This window comes from Eschrichtius robustus, chromosome 1, assembly GCF_028021215.1.
Source record: "Eschrichtius robustus isolate mEscRob2 chromosome 1, mEscRob2.pri, whole genome shotgun sequence".
In the NCBI taxonomy this organism is placed as follows: Eukaryota; Metazoa; Chordata; class Mammalia; order Artiodactyla; family Eschrichtiidae; genus Eschrichtius; species Eschrichtius robustus.
Genome location: NC_090824.1, coordinates 73213331 through 73232916, shown reverse-complemented (window position 1 = coordinate 73232916; position 19586 = coordinate 73213331). Strand labels below are relative to the sequence as shown.

The window sequence follows — 19586 nt, the reverse complement described above, 5'->3', positions numbered from 1 at the left end:
AACTTCCTTTTGCTATATTTTTGTTTTCTTAATGTTTCATGGAAAGCTTTCTCTTTCAAAGCTGTGTAAATGACTCCATCTAAATAATAATAACAATAATAGAAAAAGTTGTTACTCATACAGGGGGTATTTTTTAAGAGGCCTAAGACTCTTGAGGTCCCTTCTAGCTCAGACCCACAGGGAGTAGATGACCGTGGTAGGGACAGAGGCAGCCATTCCCTGCCCGTGAGGGAAATGCCACTCACCACTCCCTCCCCTACAAATGTGCGCTTGTGCAAAACAGGGCAGATCACTGTTCTTTTCTGTGGGAAATAAACAGCATCTGAGGATGCCTAGGTGTGGGTATCCCTCCCGCCTGCTGACTCACCAGCCAAGGCAGGCGTCAAAGCACTGCACACACTGCACTGTCGCACTTTCTGAAGCAGAGGAGAGTGAGCAGGCCTGCTCTGCGGCTGAGCTGGACTTCCCTAAGGTCTGAGACGGTACCAAGCTCATAGTTCAGAAAGGAACCACGCTTCCCAAGCCAGGCTGAACAGAGCTGGGGGAGAGGGGGTGCTGACACCTTTCCATTGGCTCTGCGGGAGCCAAGCGCCCACATGTCTTGATGGCAGGCTCCTACAAAGGTGATCCACTCACTAATGTACCTGGGTCACTGTAGGAGTCCTGGGAAAATCGAGAAAGCCAGAGGATAGCTTCTTCTATTGCAATCCAGAAGGTGTGCCTTACTCTCCAGCTGAGGTTGCATGCTCTTGTTCAACCAGGGAGCCCAGAGGAACTGTCACCCAGCACTGCCTTTCTCTGTCAGAGCTCTAACAAGTGCACCGTGTCTCGACGTCTAAACACAGCCCACTCTTTGTGAGTCACCAGAGCCATGTTTGGGGAGGCAGTGGTGGAAGGCCTGGGTTCCACCTCTGAACTCTCTCCTCACCAGTAGGCCTGGTAGGGGCTCGGCCAGTGAAATGACATCTAAACGGACAGCCTACACTAGTGGGACAAATCAGGAGTCCTGGTCCCTGGGAAAATAGCCGCACCTTATCTCAAGAGGGCAACCTCCTCCTGAGGAATCCTGCCCATGCTGGTGATTCATAAGCACACATCCCAGACTTGCAGTTTTAGAAAACTGCAAGTCTGGTTATTATTGTGTCTCTCTCCCACTCCCTCAAACACACTGAGAGACACTAGCAGCCCCTCCCCCCACCCTGACGCCACCCACAGGAGAGGAAGCCAAAGCGAGTGGAGACTGCCCCCTGCTGCGCCCATCTCTACAGAAATAGGTAACTGGCTGGTACCAGTCCTCCCAGTGGTCAAAGCCAGAGACCCCTGTGCCTTTGGTGGCCTAATCAGTTTCTGTTCTGACAGGTCCTGTTTGCAAGGGCTGCTCTGTGTTTAGAAAGTGTCAGCATTCAGCAGGAGGCCCTCCCACCCCCCTTTGGAGGGCACAGAATCTTCACCACCAGTCCCTCCCCACCCCTGGCCTGGGATCCTCGGTCACATTTCTCCAACCCTCTACAGTGCTCATCATGTGATGGATTGCAGCAGGCTCAGCAGAAACCATTTTTATGGAAACAATTATAACTAATACTAACTGAGATTTATATGCACCAAGTATTGTGCTAACCAATTTATAGGTTTGAATGCATTCAATTCTCTCAACACCCTAGGAGAAAGGTACTATTATTAGTTAGCCCTATTTTACTGATGAGGAGACTGGGGCTTAGAGAAATTAAGCCCCTGCCCAAGGTCATGGAGTTGCTAAATCAAACACAAGATGTTAACTACCATACCATACCGTCTTCCCAACTACCTAGCAAACTTGGCCACAGTATCAGGGAAACAGGGTGACCAGGGCCAAGAATTCTGGCCATCTGGTTAGGTTATCCAACCCAGTGTTTGTATGACCTCCTCTGAGGCAGACAGTGACATGGATGACCTCCAGGTATTGTCTACTCCGCATTAGGAAGAATGATCTCACAGACTTCCTTGGTAACCTGGTTCATGGCCTAATCATTAACCTAAACTCTTATTTTAGCAGAATGTTATCAGTGCACCACTGAGTGCTCTATTCTGTATAACAAGACACGAAAGAGAATTGCTGCAATATCGCCCTTCCCAGACCTGAATACAATTAAAAAATAATTCCTGTAATCTTCTCTTCTCCAAATCAACACTTTAAATGTTTCCCCAGACTTCCACTGCCCATCCCCCTTTGAAATCACTACAGTGGCTGTTGCTATAAATGAAGTTGGGTAGGAATTCTAACATCTCCACTCCATCATTATTTCTATATCACAAAGGCTGCAGAAGGGATGAGGGGAACCATAATTCTGAGCTTGCTCCCTCTGTGACAGCCGCAGCAAGACAGGCTCTGGCCCCCAGCAGGGCTGCCTGCACTTTCAGCCAGGTTTGACCTCCAAATGGGCCCCTAAGGCAGCAGTACAGTAAGACACTGTCATGATAGGGAATTGATGACACGAGACAGGTCTGTGCAAAGGGGATGCAGGAAGGGCAGGCTAGATGCATCCACTCAGATCTGGATCTGCAGTCGGGCCTGGGCTTACGCCTCGGGAAGGGGCCAGCCTGGCTCAGCTGGAGAGATTTTTCCCGTTGCTTTTCAGGTTGTCCATTCTTGTTTCCTCAACAAAAGCGGGGTTTTCTTTTGAAGCAAATTAATTTTTTCCCCAAAGGTCACCTGAAAAGCCTATCTTGAAAGGCCAGATCATGAGTCTGACATGCCAACAATTATCAGCAAAAGTTGTTTCTGGAAACCTAAATTCAAATCACTAGCCAAAAAAGAGCTGCCCTTTGATCCAAAGTACAAGAACAGTAATAAATCCTCTTTTATCACCTGACCAACAGGGCTTCTCTTTCCTTTGGTTTGTGACTGCCTTAGATAGCTGGCTGCCAATAAAAACTCCCCCTTCCCCTTCTGAAAGGCACATTTTCAGTGCATGTGTGAATATGCATGTGTACACCTGAGGCATGTGGAAAACACCATTCTCTGGACCCAGAGGCAGGTGGGAATTTTGCAGGCAGCTCTGCACTAGTCAGGTCAACCTTAGAGGTCCAAGGCCCCTCCACAGGGGAAACTAGCCCTGAGGTGCCCTGGGACTAGAGTTTGCTTTTTATACGGTAAAGAGATAAGAACACAGGATGCGAGGCTCATGACCAGAAAGGGACAGCATGGAAAAGTAAGCACAAGAGCCCACAGTCCTCTTTCAAGCACTGGCTAACAGAGGAGGGATATTCTTAAACCTGTCCTACCCCCACCCCCATCCTGTTCCCTGAAACTTGAGCCTTAAACTTCTGGGTAGGAAGTAAAGATGGTCCACATTTCCCAAAGATACGGGGTCAGAGACAGGGCTGAAGATAGCAGAAACGAGATAACCAAAGAAACAGGTCCAAGAAGAAATCTTCCCAACTCTGGTACTTACCAAGTAGCGGAAGGAAACTGTATACAGGGGCCAAAAAAAAAAAAAAAAGGCTTGACTTTGTGCCTGAGGTTTTTCTCCCACCTGGGAAACATACTGAAATAAAGTTTTGGGCACCAAAGCTCCCTGACAACCCAGAGCTGAGCCCTCGGCCGCGCCGCGGGACCCACCTTGTGTGCAGTTTCTGCAAACTGCTGGGCGCTGTTCTTCATGTCTTCCGTCTTCTCCTCTGCGCGGCCTAAGCGCTCCCCGCGCTCGTTCAAGGCCTGGCTCGCTTTCTGCACTGCACTGGTCACGCTGTCGGCCGCTGAATGGAGGATGCTGTTTCCTGAAAGAGAAGAGGAAGAACATGAGAAGCTGGCTCGGCTGACCTACAGTGACACCCCCCGCCCAGGGTGAGCGCCCCGAAAAAGCAAGGTGGGTCAGACTCTGGAAAGGCCTCGAGTGTCTAGGAAACAAGTCGACTTTTCTTCTGACTTGGTCTGACTGACTCACTTTTAGGAAGAATACCCACTGACTGTAGGACCTGGGCAAGTGCTGAAGGCTTCTTTCGCAGCCCCGTCACTGACAGCACTCATTTCCATTCTACCGGCATTCTGTTGGGTAAGGCTCAGAAGAGCGGGGTCCATCTGAATTTAGGACTTGGCTTGCAAAGGTAGATGGAAACCCTAACAAGTCCATAGAATTAGGCAAGTTCAATGAGACATATCTGGATCATATGAGCATTTCCTCTTGACCTGGGGTTTAGATGGATAACCACAGGAAAATTGGGGGTACAGAACTTCTCCAGATATGATGCTCTGTATTCCTTTCAACTGTTCCCTTCCATTTTACCCCTTCACCCCTAAATGCATAGCCCCACGTAAGAAGCTATCGATCAGTCTCAAAGTTCAGAGGAGATATGGCAGTTCCCAACCTTGAATCCCGAGCCATGGCCTGGTTGGTTGGGCCTCTTTGCCTCTGATCTCAAGTATATGAAATATGGGGCCTCAGCACTGTACTTAGCCAGCAGGTAAAAAACAGTGACAGAAACCTGTCCTAGAAGGAACTTAGCATTCCCAGATTCATGAATGATGATTACTGAGAAAGTTGAAAACCATCACATTTCAAATGGTTATGCATCCCTGACATCCCATTTACCAGGACTGGAGAAGAGAATTCAACAGTGACAAACTGGCAGATGCATAACCCACGGAGACCTAGAAACTTGCCAAATTACAACCAAAGGAGATTTATAGCTGTATTTTGTTAATGCTGAGTGGAAGATAGTTAAATGGCATTTTATATAATAGCTTTATGTCTTTGAATAAGTTTTTATTATATCATTTAACTTTGTACCTGGGATGGATACATCTAGCCACAGACAGCTTTTAATAGAAACGTAATTTCCACTGGTCTCAGCTGCAAAGGCTCCCTCATTTCTCCTCTGTGGGAACAGTCTGTGGTTTGTGGAAAAGGATCTCAGGCAAAGGAAAGTGCCTGCCCCAGAGGAAGCACTTTGTAAATTGTTTTCCAGTTTTCTTCTTTAGGGGTGGATTTCAAGGGCTTCCACTACGCACTAAGGGGAGGAGAATGGAGTTAGCTTACTATTACTCAGCTGCATCAAGCACTACTGGAGCCAAGATAAGTCAGCACAGATTAACAGAGGAGATGTGGCTCTGGAGAAACTGGCTGAATGCAAGGGTTGGAATGGAAGGTCTGTCTAGGTCTTCAGAACAGATTTAGGAGGAGGAATCTGGGTTCCCATTTGCTTTCATATCATGGTTATGATTATAGCCTATCACCACTGCTTAATATTTGAATAGCATTTTGCAGTCATAAAGCATCGTTCCAAATATTGTCTCATTTGATTGTCACAGAAATTCTACTGAGAAGACTGAGACTAGGTGAGGTTCAGGGCTTCCACAAGATCATGTCACTAGGAAAGTGACATAGCTAGCACTGGAAACTGGTTTCCCAATGCCTTTTCCTTATTCTGTACCTTCCTCTCTGCAGATGTGGCATTGGTCATGGAAAGCAATCACTATGACAGAATTGTGAGAAGACCACCATAGATAGGTTTTGACAGGTTATTTCCCAAGGTAATGCCTGACTGTTTCTGTCCTAAAGAAACCTATTCCTCTTGGTAAATGAAGAGTTATTGCCTAAGCTGCACTGCAAGCCAGGTGCTCCCAAGAAGGGAACAGGCCAATGGGAAAGAATAAGACAGTGAAGGGACTGAAGGTGCAGAGGAGTTGGGGGAGGGCACAAGAAAATCTCCCCTTCCTGCTTCCTTCCACATGCCCACAGCTTAGCCGCCAGAGGCTAGAGAAAAGATGGGGCAGGGTACCTGCAACTCCACAGCCAGGAACAGCTGCATTAAACCAAAGGGATTTTAGAATTAGTTATCATAAAATCAAGAGGGTATATAACCAGGATAGGTTTTTTTCCCATCGGAACTGACCCTAATGGTGCCCTCAAAGTAAGACACATCTGTGTTTCTAGAATGAATCTGCTTTGCGTGAGCCATACTGTTTTCCTGTCATGACTTTCTTAAAGTTAATCTGGTACAGACGTCAGATCAACACTGCACCCAGTTTTACATGATACTGTTTAACCAAGAGTTGTTATAACTAGAAGAGAACCAAATGCTGTCTTCATTATTCAGTGATGACACTGCTGACCACTGTCAATAAAAAATCCACCTTCAGTTATTTTCAGCCACGAGGATGGATTTGAACAAATCTCATCACCTCAGTTGAAATGTCCTCCTCTGGTTTCAATTCTACCTGTATTTCAGGCTCAGTGAAGTCCCATTGCCTTTCAGGTCAATTACATTCTCTTCTCAACTTTGTAAGAGCTGTCTGTATCCTTCTTGGGTGATTGATCAAGTACAGTCATGGGCAACTCTTCTACCTCATTTCTTCACCCATAGATGCAATGACTTCCCAGCTGGATTATATATTCCCTGAGGGCACCCTTTCACTCTGTTGACCATTCCCTAAATCTTGAATCTTCCTCCTCTAGATTCGGGTCTCCCGCTTGCTTGCTCTGTTCTCTCTGATATCTTGCAAATGCTGTAATTCCAGGGTTCTGTCCTTGGCCCTCTTCTCTTTCTCGTTCTGCAGACTCTCCCTAGGACAAGTCTACCCAGCTCATGGCTTCAATGACCAAATTTTTGCTTTTTTCTAGGTTGTGCTGCCGAGGCTCCAGACCCATGTTTTCTTACTGGGCAACTTCAGGTGAGTCACCCAAAGTCATCTTGAATTCGCTATGTCTACACCTGACCCCGTTATCACACCTGCTTTTCCTTTGGGGTCCCCTGCTCAGTCCGTAACTCCACTATCTGCCCAGCTTGCTCCTCAATTCAGAAATCTGGGAGCCCAGTCCAGATTCCTCCCTTACTTTTACCACATACAACTACACGTCACCTGCTATCCAGCTCTCTACTCTCTGCCCTCTTTGCCAGCTTCATTATCTCTGTATTGATCCAGTCCCTCTTGCCTTCAGAGGTATAGCAAGAGCCTTTCGTTGTTAGGTGTCCCCACACCTTTTCTGGTTCATCTTCCACACATTTCTATAGTACACTTGTAGAAAGGCAAATTCGTTACCATCTTCTCACTGCTTCCAAGATAAAATTGAGAACTTTGCCCTGCCTCACTCTCAGCTCATCTTAGAACCTCATCCATTTTTCCTCTCCCTAGCGATCTCCAATCCCACGCCTTGCCAAGTTACCTAAATTTTCGCAGATGTGTCATGTTTCTTTTACCTGTATGCTTTTGTGCTTACTGCTACCTCTGTGTGAACTCTGAGTCTCATCTTAGCCTTCCCACTTACTCCTATGTGCTTCAGTACACTTCAGACCCCTTTCCTAGGAAAGACTGTCATATCTAGCCCACCCTAAACCATTGTTGCCCCCAACATACACATTGTCTTGTGTCTATTTCAAATGGTGCATTTATCATAATGCATGTAATTGCTGGGTATCTAGTGTGAGCTCCTTGAAAGCAGGGGCTGTGCCTTTCTCACTTTTGTATTTGCAATCCCTGGCACATAGGAGAGACTCAATAAATGTTGGTTGGCTTAGAGGCAGAAAAAATATATCATCCTTCTAATGATTTCTCCATGGCTTAGCAGAGGGTTGGACACGTGACAGATGCTGTTACATGATCTAACTAGGTCTTCAAATTCTAAACTTGCCAAATGACTAAGGGTTTAGTCTGTGTCTAATGAAGCCAGCTATCTCACCTAGAGATTGTGCCAGGCATTCAATGAATTAAGTCAACAACAAAATGCAAAAAGGGGAATGCTTTTGCTATAGTGAAAGTGAAGAGAAAGTTGGTAAAAAATCTGTTGTTACCAGCCTTAAAATAAACAACTGCAAGGTATAAAAATAACAGAAGTTAAATAGCTTTTAAATCCAATGCAAAAATAGCAGTTGCCTGACCACTTACTATGTTCTAGGCACTTACTAAAATCTGCTCCTCACAACAGCCTATGGGATGGCACATCACTGATCCCATTTTTACCAAAGGGAGCACCAACGGAGAGAGAGAGGGTTAGCAGTGCGCCAAGGATCCCACAGTAAGTGAAGAGCAGAGCTAGGTTTTGAACTCAGGAAGCCCAGCTCCAGAGCCAGTTCTCTTACTGTTACATTGGCTCTCCATGGGAATTTTCTTGTATTTGAGATTAATACAGTCTGCATTAACTGTATGGAATGAAGACTTTAGTGTAGCAGTTCCTAAAGCATTTCTTAAAGCCATAATACAAAAGAAAACATCTTGTCATTATTACAAGCTAAAACAACTTACTATAGAAAATTTAGAATACATATTACTATAAAAAGGCAATAAAACCGTGTAGTATTCAATTGCTTAGAGATAACCACATTTACATTTATGGTACATTTTATCCTAGTAATTTTTCTGTCTATGTTTTTCTAAAACATGGTTGAGGCCATACTATATATATTTAGTGCTGTATCCTATTGTGGGTACTTTCCCACGTCATGGAAAATTCTTTGAAAATACTGTTTATAATGGCTACATAACACTGTTGTAATTTATTCAATTATTTCCCTTTTCAATATTGGGTGCGTGTCCAAAAGTGTCCATCCTTCCTTCCTTCCTTCCTTGCACACCATTATATTTCATCTTCTGTATACACTGCAGTGTGCTCACCACCAAAAGCTTAGTTTCCATCTGTCACCATACAGTTGACCCCCTTTTTATCTATTTCATCCTCCTCCAACCCCCTTCCTCTCTGGTAACCACTACTTTGTTCTTTGTATCTATGTGTCTGTTTTCCTTTTGTTTGGCTTGTTCATTTATTTTTTAAATTAATTTTAACTTAAAAAATATTCCACATATGAGTGAAATCGTACTGTATTTGTATTTCTCTTTCTGACTTATTTCACTTAGCATAATACCCTCAAGGTACATCCGTGTTGTCACAAATGGCAAGATTTCACTTTTTTATGGCTCAGTTCCATTCTCTCTCTCTATATATATACACACACACACACACACACCATATCTTCTTTGTTTTAGTTATTTTGTTTGTTTTTTTATACTGCAGGTTCTTATTAGTCATCAATTTTATACAAATCACTGTATACATGTCAATCCCAATCGCCCAATTCAGCACACCACCATCCCCACCCCACCGCGGTTTTCCCCCCTTGATGTCCATACGTTTGTTCTCTACATCTGTGTCTCAACTTCCGCCCTGCAAACCGGTTCATCTGTACCATTTTTCTAGGTTCCACATACGTGCGTTAATATACAATATTTGTTTTTCTGACTTACTTCACTCTGTATGACAGTCTCTAGATCCATCCACGTCTCAACAAATGACTCAATTTCGTTCCTTTTTATGGCTGAGTAATCTTCCATTGTATATATGTACCACATCTTCTTTATCCATTCGTCTGTCGATGGGCATTTTGGTTGCTTCCATGACCTGGCTATTGTAAATAGTGCTGCAATGAACATTGGGGTGCATGTGTCTTTTTGAATTATGGTTTTCTCTGGGTATATGCCCAGTAGTGGGATTCCTGGGTCATACGGTAATTCTATTTTTAGTTTTTTAAGGAACCTCCATACTGTTCTCCATAGTGGCTGTATCAATTTATATTCCCACCAACAGTGCAAGAGGGTTCCCTTTTCTCCACACCCTCTCCAGCATTTGTTGTTTGTAGATGTTCTGATGATGCCCATTCTAACTGGTGTGAGGTGATACCTCATTGTAGTTTTGATTTGCATTTCTCTAATAATCAGTGATGTTGAGCAGCTTTTCATGTGCTTCTTGCCCATCTGTATGTCTTTTTTGGAGAAATGTCTATTTAGATCTTCTGCCCATATTTTGATTGGGTTGTTTGTTTTTTTATATTGAGCTACATGAGCTGTTTATATATTTTGGAGATTAATCCTTTGTCCGTTGATTCGTTTGCAAATATTTTCTCTCATTCTGGGGGTTGTCTTTTCATCTTGTTTGTAGTTTCCTTTGCTTTGCAAAAGCTTTGAAGTTTCATTAGGTCCCATTTGTTTATTTTTGTTTTTATTTCCATTACTCTAGGAGGTGGATCAAAAAAGATCTTGCTGTGATTTATGTCAAAGAGTGTTCTTCCTATGTTTTCCTCTAAGAGTTTTATAGTGTCCGGTCTTACATTTAGGTCTCTAATCCATTTTGAGTTCATTTTTGTGTATGGTGTTAGGGAGTGTTCTAATTTCATTCTTTTACCTGTAGCTGTCCAGTTTTCCCAGCACCACTTATTGAAGAGACTGTCTTTTCTCCATTGTATATCCTTGCCTCCTTTGTCATAGATTAGTTGACCATAGGTGCATGGGTTCATCTCTGGACTTTCTATCCTGTTCCATTGATCTATGTGTCTGTTTTTGTGCCAGTACCATATTGTCTTGATTACTGTAGCTTTGTAGTATAGTCTGAAGTCAGGGAGTCTGATTCCTCCAGCTCCGTTTTTTTCCCTCAAGACTTCTTTGGCTATTTGGGGTCTTTTGTGTCTTCATACAAATTTTAAGATGATTTGTTCTAGTTCCGTAAAAAATGCCATTGGTAATTTGATAGGGATTGCATTGAATCTGTAGATTGCTTTGGGTAGTATAGTCATTTTCACAATATTGATTCTTCCAATCCAAGAACATGGTGTCTGTCTCCATCTGTTGGCATCATCTTTAATTTCTTTCATCAGTGTCTTATAGTTTTCTGCATACAGGTCTTTTGTCTCTCTAGGTAGGTTTATTCCTAGGTATTTTATTCTTTTTGTTGCAATGGTAAATGGGAGTGTTTCCTTAATTTCTCTTTCAGATTTTTCATCATTAGTGTATAGGAATGCAAGAGATTTCTGTGCATTAATTTGTGTCCTGCAACTTTACCAAATTCATTGATTAGTTCTAGTAGTTTTCTGGTGGCATCTTTAGGATTCTCTATGTACAGAATCATGTCATCTGCAAACAGTGACAATTTTATTTCTTCTTTTCCAATTTGTGTTCCTTTTATTTCTTTTCTTCTCGGATTGCTGTGGCTAGGACTTCCAAAACTATGTTGAATAATAGTGGTGAGAGTGGACATCCTTGTCTTGTTCCTGATCTTAGAGGAAATGCTTTTAGTTTTTCATCAAGGAGAATGATGTTTGCTGTGGGTTTGTCATATATGGCCTTTATTATGTTGAGGTAGGTTCCATCTATGCCCACTTTCTGGAGAGTTTTTATCATAAATGGGTGTTGAATTTTGTCGAAAGCTTTTTCTGCATCTATTGAGATGATCATATGGTTTTTCTTCTTCAGTTTGTTAATATGGTGTATCACATTGATTGATTTGCGTATATTGAAGAATCCTTGCATCCCTGGGATAAATCCCACTTGATCATGGTGTATGATCCTCTTAATGTGTTGTTGGATTCTGTTTGCTAGTATTTTGTTGAGGATATTTGCATCTGTGTTCATCAGTGATATTGGTCTGTAGTTTTCTTTTTTTGTAGTATCTTTGTCTGGTTTTGGTATCAGGGTGATGGTGGCCTTGTAGAATGAGTTTGGGAGTGTTCCTTCCTCTGCAATTTTTTGGAAGAGTTTGAGAAGGATGGGTGTTATCTCTTCTCTAAATGTTTGATAGAATTCACCTGTGAAGCCATCTGGTCCTGGCCTTTTGTTTGTTGGAAGATTTTTAATCACAGTGTCAATTTCATTACTTCTGATTGGTCTGTTCATATTTTCTGTTTCTTCCTGGTTCAGTCTTGGAAGGTTATACCTTTCTAAGAATTTGTCCATTTCTTCCAGGTTGTCCATTTTATTGGCATAGAGTTGCTTGTAGTAGTCTCTTAGGATGCTCTGTATTTCTGTGGTGTCTGTTGTAGCTTCTCCTTTTGCATTTCTAATTTTATTGATTTGAGTCCTCTCCCTCTTTTTCTTGATGAGTCTGGCTAAAGGTTTATCAATTTTGTTTATCTTCTCAAAGAACCAGCTTTTACTTTTATTGATCTTTGCTATTGTTTTCTTTGTTTCTATTTCATTTATTTTGTTCCACAGGCTGCAGGATTGTAGTTCTTCTTGCTTCTGCTGTCCGCCCTCTGGTGGATGAGGCTATCTAAGAGGCTTGTGGAAACTTCCTGATGGGAGGGACTGCTGGTGGGTAGAGCTGACTGTTGCTCTGGTGCGCAGAGCTCAGTAAAACTTTAATCCACTTGACTGTTGATGGGTGGGGCTGGGTTCCCTCCCTGTTGGTTGTTTGGCCTGAGGCAACCCAACACTTGAGCCTACCTGGCCTCTTTGGTGGGGCTAATGACAGACTCTGGGAGGGCTCACACCAAGGAGTACTTCCCAGAACTTCTGCTGCCAGTGTCCTTGTCCCCACGGTGAGCCACAGCTACCCCCCCCCCCCACCCCGCGCCTCTGCAGGAGACCCTCCAACACTAGCAGGTAGGTCTGGTTCAGTCTCCCCTGGGGTCACTGCTCCTTCCACTGGGTCCCAGTGCGCACACTACTTTGTGTGTGCCCTCCAAGAGTGGAGTCTCTGTTACCCCCAGTCCTGTCGAAGTCCTGCAATCAATTCCCACTAGGCTTCAAAGTCTGATTCTCTAGGAATTCCTCCTCCTGTTGCCGGACCCCCAGGTTGGGAAGCCTGATGTGGGGCTTAGAACCTTCACTCCAGTGGGTGGACTTCTGTGGTATAAGTGTTGTGCAGTCTGTGAGTCACCCACCCACCAGTTATGGGATTTGATTTTAGTGTGATTACGCCCCTCCTACCGTCTCACTGTGGCTTCTCCTTTGTCTTTGGATGTGGGGTATCTTTTTTGGTGAGGAGTTCCAGTGTCTTCCTGTTGATGATTGTCCAGCAGCTAGTTGTGATTCTGGTGTTCTCGCAAGAGGGAGTGAGAGCACGTCCTTCTACTCCGCCATCTTGGTTCCTCTCCCCAGGGAGATCTATTATATGCAAACTGTTAGTAGTCCAGGAACATGAGTAACTCTCATATTGTATACCCAAAGTGTTCAATAATAATTTATTCCTTGAGTAGATTAAATAGTTCCTATTCTATCCTTGTCTACTGTATTAATTTTTTTACCAAGAGTATTTTCATGGGTAGACATAAGGTTCACTTAAGCCTGGTCCAATATTAGTGGCATTCAGATTAATTTAGGTATAAATCTATAGGATACACTCAAGATGTTCTTTTTTTTCTACTTCCAGTCTTCATTGGTCAGCTTCTCTACCATTAGAGGCCATATGAGCAAAAGACAAGAAAAGTCACGTGGAAACTTGGTTCCCTGATGGCCGGGTCCCTTTTCAGTCCTAAAGGCTCTCTGAACCGCGTACATACTTTTCTGCTTCCTGCGATGAGCAGCCATCTCCACCCCTGTCGGTGGTAATTCAGTTGCATGGTAATCGTGATACTTCCAAGGAGGTTCTGCTTAGGACTGTGACTTGCATTAAGCATTTTATAAATGAATAATAATTTAAATAATAATGATATTAATTTCTACAAACAGAGTGATTGAATGCAAAGTCCCACCTGGTGACACAAGTTAGTTCTTAATTCACAGACTCCATTAATTATCTGAGAGCTTGGGTAAATTACCAAGTTCTTTCTACATTACATTGACTAATCAATACTAATCACACAGCTGCATCTCAATGTTGGACAACCTCTAGGAGCCCCTTTAGAGATGGGAGATTCTTCCAAACTGTTAAATTTTAAAATTTCATTTGTACTTTTGTGGTAGTGACTAATCAGATAAATTCTGTTACAAATCCAGGTTATGTTACATCAGCTTTCCAAAAGGAAGAGTTGTTAAACCCGTGCTGGGCACGGATGCAGTGTGAACATCAGCTAGTTGCAGAAACTGCTACAGTTCACTGAATGGTTACTATGTGCAGTGCTATGTTAAACTGTCAAATTCCTCAAAGAAATATATTCTTACCCTACTTTACAATTAAGGAAATAAGTGGTCAGGAAGGGGAGATAGCTTGCCCAAGGTCACCTAGATCTTGACCCCGAAGCTCTTTTTAAAAAATCATTTTGTAAAATAAAAATTGTATATATTTTAAGGTGTACAACATGATGATTTGATATACATATACATAGTGAAATGATAACTACAGTCAAATTAATTTTAACATAGCCTTCTCCTCACATAGGTACCATTTTTTTCCCTTTTTTTTTTTTTTTTTTGTGGTGAGAGCACCTGAAATCACTCTTCAGCAAACTTCTAGTTATTCAACTATAGTCATCATGCTATGCATTAGATCTCTAGACTTATTCATCCTACATAACTTCAACTTTGTACCCCTGGACCAACACATTCCCATTTCCCCCACCTCCCTGCCCATGGTAGCAAGACACAGAAAGAAAAAAACCTGCATGACCTCACTTATATATGGACTCTAAAAAAGCTGAATACATAGAAGCTGAGAGTTGACCTCAAAGCTCTGAACAACTGTGTCAGCATTTCCCAAAGTGGTTCTGTGGTTTAAAAAAGTGCTACATAGAAAGCCCAATTCTATGGTACATGACTTCATGAAATGCCAGTCTGGTTCCTTTATTGCAGAACTTTGGAAAACCTTTAATATACTAACATAAATTGTAATCAAAAGAAGGTAGGGGTGGGAGCAGGAAAGATCTGCTAGCAGAATTTCCCCAATATATTTACTCACAGGTTCCTTCTGCATAGATTATCTTAGGGTGGATTTCTGCAGAATCTGTTTTGGGAAATGCTACAATAAAGTATACTGATTGCTAAGTTAAAGCAGGAAAAATAAATCAATCCAGGCTGTCCTCATCATTTTAGCAATAGATGGACTAGTCATATAATTACATTAAAAAGGCTTGCTTTATAGAGCAGCAGAACAGATATAGCATGCTGAGTGGCAGTTCCAGAATTATCTTTTGTCTTAAGTTGGTGGCTAATTTCAGGGACCATGAAACTTGTTTGTTTCCTGCAGCTGGATGACAAAGAAAAATGGACTCAGAGTTCAGGAATACTTTGTAAAGCCATAAACTCAGAAGTCTACTTGAAGGAGACCTTGGAGTTATCTATTGCTGGCATTACCAAAGGAAGAAGAATGGACCATTCTATCAGGCGATTCTCTTCTGCTGGCGATGTTAAAGTAATTTAGTGGAACCTCAGCCCGTTCCCAGGTCAAAGGCATGTGCCATAGCTAAGAACTCAGGAGAAAGCCCAGTGGACCCTCCCTGTCCTATAAAAGGTATGAGTGCATACCCTCCTTTCAGTTCACTGTCCAAGTATCTTCAATGGCAAGGGTCAAACATTTAGGATTTTATTCACATCCTTTAAACACTTAAACTCAGGATATGTAAAGAAATTCACATCTTTTTTTTGTAAATTTTATTTTATTTGTATTTATTTTTGGCTGCATTGGGTCTTCATTGCTGTGCGTGGGCCTTCTCTAGTTGCGGCGAGCGGGGGCTACTCTTCATTGCGGTGTGTGGGCTTCTCATTGCGGTGGCCTCTCCTGTTGCGGAGCGCGGGCTCTAGGCACACAGGCTTCAGTAGTTGTGGCACATGGGCTCAGCAGTTGTGGCTCGCAGGCTCTAGAGCGCAGCCTCAGTAGTTTTGGCTCGCGGGCTCTAGAGCGCAGGCTCAGTAGTTGTGGCTCGTGGGCTCTAGAGCACAGGCTCAGTAGTTGTGGCGCACTGGCTTAGTTGCTCTGCGGCATGTGTGATCTTCCCGGACCAGGGCTCAAACCCATGCCCCCTGCATTGGCAGGCGGATTCTTAACCACTGCGCCACCAGGGAAGCCCCACCAGTCTTTTTTTTTTTTTTTAATTAATTAATTAATTTATTTATTTATTTTTGGCTGTGTTGGGTCTTCGTTTCTGTGCGAGGGCTTTCTCTAGTTGCGGCAAGCGGGGGCCACTCTTCATCGCGGTGCGCGGGCCTCTCACTATCGCGGCCTCTCTTGTTGCAGAGCACAGGCTCCAGACGTGCAGGCTCAGTAGTTGTGGTTCACGGGCCTAGTTGCTCCACGGCATGTGGGATCTTCCCAGACCAGGGCTCGAACCCGTGTCCCCTGCATTGGCAGGCAGATTCTCAACCACTGCGCCACCAGGGAAGCCCCCACCAGTCTTTTAATATTCATTGAAACTTGGTCCTTATGAACATGTTCTTCCAGGAGTTATAGGGCATCAGGAGAATGAATTCAAGGATACTTCTTTTGGTTCTCTTTTGTTCTCAGAAGGGTGGCTGAAATGTAGCTTCAAAGAGGGAACACTTCTTCTGAGGTTAACCACCGAAAGTGCCTCTAAGTTTGGTAAAATTGATTTTGTTCTCTGTCTTTGGTATGTATGGCAATAAGCCAGCGATGATCGGCAGCTCTCTGCTTTTATTACAGTTGGAGGCGAGGGCTTTTTACTTTAATAACCACAATTTCAAGTCCTGATAGATACAATTTGAAAACCCTCTACAATGTTACTGGCCAAAACAAATTCTGTTCAACATGGGCAGCCTGGTACTTGCTAGCTGTGTGACCTTGAATGAATACCTTACCCTCTGGGCTTCAGTCTGTTTCCTCACCTTCCATGGGGGCTGATCCAGTACCTACCTCAAAAGATTGTTGGGAAGAATAAATGAGGTTGTACAAGTACGGCACTTAGACAGTGTTGGGCACATAGCCGACACTTTAGCCATTTAGACACTTCAGTTATCTGGCACTAAAGAATCTTTCCATTAAGCTTTCCACTTGAGCTCATCTTTTCTTCCCTACTCTCACTCACCCTGAACATTGCTGAAGGAAGAGTCTACTCCTACTGCGACCCCTCATACTCCCAGGCACTCTGCACTTTTAGTGAAGTGGCTTCCACCCCACTCTCCTAACACTGTCTCTCAAATTCACCAATGACTGATCAAGTCTACTGCTTATTTTAAGTTTCCTTCACTTGGCCACTGGACTACAAGTGGGCTGACTTAAAAGCTGCTCTTTCCCTGGGCTTCTATAACACACTGTTTCTTGATAACCTCCCCAGAACCCCCATCACTTTGATTCTTCCCCGTCACTTTCATTCCTTTCTTGGTTAGGGCTGTGAGGTCAGAGAGGTCTGGGTTTGAGTATGTCTCTGCCATGTACTAGCACTGTGATCTCAGGTCAATTACTTAATCTCTGTGAGCCTGTGTTTTTCTCATAAGCATAATGGTTATAAAAACAGTACCTCTTTTTCATAGAGTTTGTTTTGAGAATTAAATAAAATATATACTTATCATAGTGTTGGTAGTGCAGTATGAACTTAACGTACACTGCAGTATTAGTAATATCCGATTCATTCAGCACATTTATTGTAGAATAAACATGGGTTAGACATAACCTATACATGTCTGCTCCTCAAATTTTACCTTAATATTAGCCTATTTCTTTCCCTCCTCACCCTCCATCTGACCTTTTCCTCCTCCTGAATTCACTGTTGTTAATGGCTCTTCTGTCCACCCAGCATCCTACACTCAACTCACCTTTAACTCTAACTCTCCATCATATCATATCTAACTCTCCATCACATCCAAATGTTCATGCAGTCCAGGGCATTTATCTCAGCAAGGGCTCTTCACCCAGCTCTCCACTCTATTTCTAGTACCTACCAGGTCATACCGGACCACCACAGAGGCCTGGGTGGTTTTCCTGCCACTGGTCTCTCAGTTCTCTAACATAGCATGCCCTTCTTTCCATAGTGCTAACCTGATCATACTTCTTCCTTGTCTGAACCCTTTGTTGGCGCACTCATAATACAACACGGTCAGCTAAAGCAGTCCTTCCTGATTTAATGCCACGCTACTTACTGGCCACCCCCAACAGACTCCCATCTCTTTCTACTGCCTAATTTTCGACAAATTTTAGAAAAGTCATTAAAATTTTATCAGTCTCTTACTATAGGTAGAGTGTATAATAAACGAATTTGGAAAAAATCAATGTGAATAACTAACAAGGAACACTGGGTCCAGCTCTGTCCTTAAGAGTGTCTAAACATTGGCAATAGCAGTTTTTTTTTTTTTTTCAACACTGATAACTTAAATGCAAACCTAGCACTCAGGTTTTGGTGGCTAACGCCGTTTTCTGCTAGAAGAAAGCAAAGTTCTTTGGAAAGTAGTGAATTCTATGCCTTGGGGCAAGGAAAACTCAGGTCTGAAATGTCTTACTGCCAGACAACGAGGATACCTTCAAGGATGGTAGGGATAGTGCTGAAAGGAAAGAGAAGCCAGTTTAAAGCAGGTCCTACTAGACAAGCTGTGATATCAATTGTGATGTCAGAACTTCAATAGCAATAAAGGTTATGACAATGAAGAGGATAATAATTATAATAATTTTGTATAACTAACTAACTTTGTGGAAGCCATAACTTTTTAATGCTGAGTTAATTGGATGCTTAATTTATTTTACTGACTTTAATAAGTAAGGATTATTAAAATACTTGGATATTTGATTTCTTCTATGTATTTATCTCTCTATAAAAGTATTATTTGTGTCTATCTGCACCAATAGCAATGGGTAAATACAGGAAACTATGAGTAAGCCAAAAGAATAGAAACTGTTCCAGAAAGGACTGATGGGTGTCAATGGTCATTAGAAATCTGGCTATCTGTTCAGATCACATCTGCTAGGAGAAGAAACCACTGGATAACTTGACAAATTAGGATAAGATAGTAATGAGGCATCTGTATGTTTCCTAATATACCAGATTGGTGTATAATAATGACACGGTGGAGGACTATGTAATGCCGGCCAAGCAAAGCAGAGGGTACCCTGATCTGGAGGAAAACTCATCATCAACCAGATGGACTCATGTAAAAACCGTGGGCTTAACAGTGCTGCTGATGTGAAACATCAAGTCCAATTACAAAAAGGGACCCAGTGAGATATCCAGGAACTCAGGTTTGAATCACTTTGTGAGAAGAAGTCAGGCTGTGCCCTGTCCAAAAACCAACTGTTTGCCAACCCAATTCCTCTAGACTCAGGAAACATGAAAATAAGCGTTTCAATTACATTTAGAAGATCTATGAAGAAGTAAAGAAATAATGAAGACATATATTAAACTCATGGTGTTGCTAGTTCATAACAGGCTTAAATATAATATTCTTTTAAGTATTGTAATTGTTATTTTTGCACATGTCTTATCTGTTTAAAGTATCTAAAATATTCAAAATAATCAGTCCCATTAAATTGCAATAAACAACGTTTAAAAGGGTAAGAAAATTTGATTTTCCAAGTTTTGTTTAGTAGAAATATTTTAAAAATTAAGAATGAAACAAAGCAAAAATAAAAGTATTTTCTCTCCATGCGCAACATCCCACCAGTCTTTAAAGAATACAATCGATATCTTCAAACATACCATCTCTCTTCTTGCCTCTGAGCTTTTGTACACTCTGGTTATTCCTCAACCTGTGATGCCCTTTCTTTCCTGGACTGCCTGGTAATTTGCACTCATCAGATGTCACCCCATCTTTTCCAAATTTCCCTGCTGGTTTGTTTGTTTGTTCATTCATTGAAATGTTTTTCAGTCGTCTTTTATCTGCCATAGGCACAGTCCTAGGTAAAAGAGACATGCTCTCCCAACACACTGTCTGCACCCCCCCTCCCCATGCCAGGCAAGGAGCTCGTCTAGAAACAAGAGGCAAATTATGTATAGTTTAAAACAATATGTGTAGGTGTATGTATGTTATGTAC

At 42.6% G+C, this 19586-nt stretch overlaps 1 protein-coding gene across 7 annotated transcripts in view; it reads right to left on the bottom strand.

Moving 5' to 3' along the window:
- Positions 1–19586, bottom strand: part of STXBP6 (syntaxin binding protein 6) — a 265283-nt gene that overhangs the window by 4910 nt on the left and 240787 nt on the right. For all 7 annotated transcript variants that reach the window (XM_068546774.1, XM_068546801.1, XM_068546780.1 and 4 more), the window contains one exon: positions 3599–3756. In XM_068546774.1, the coding sequence (XP_068402875.1) occupies positions 3599–3756 (158 nt within the window). The remainder of the gene's footprint in view (positions 1–3598; positions 3757–19586) is intronic.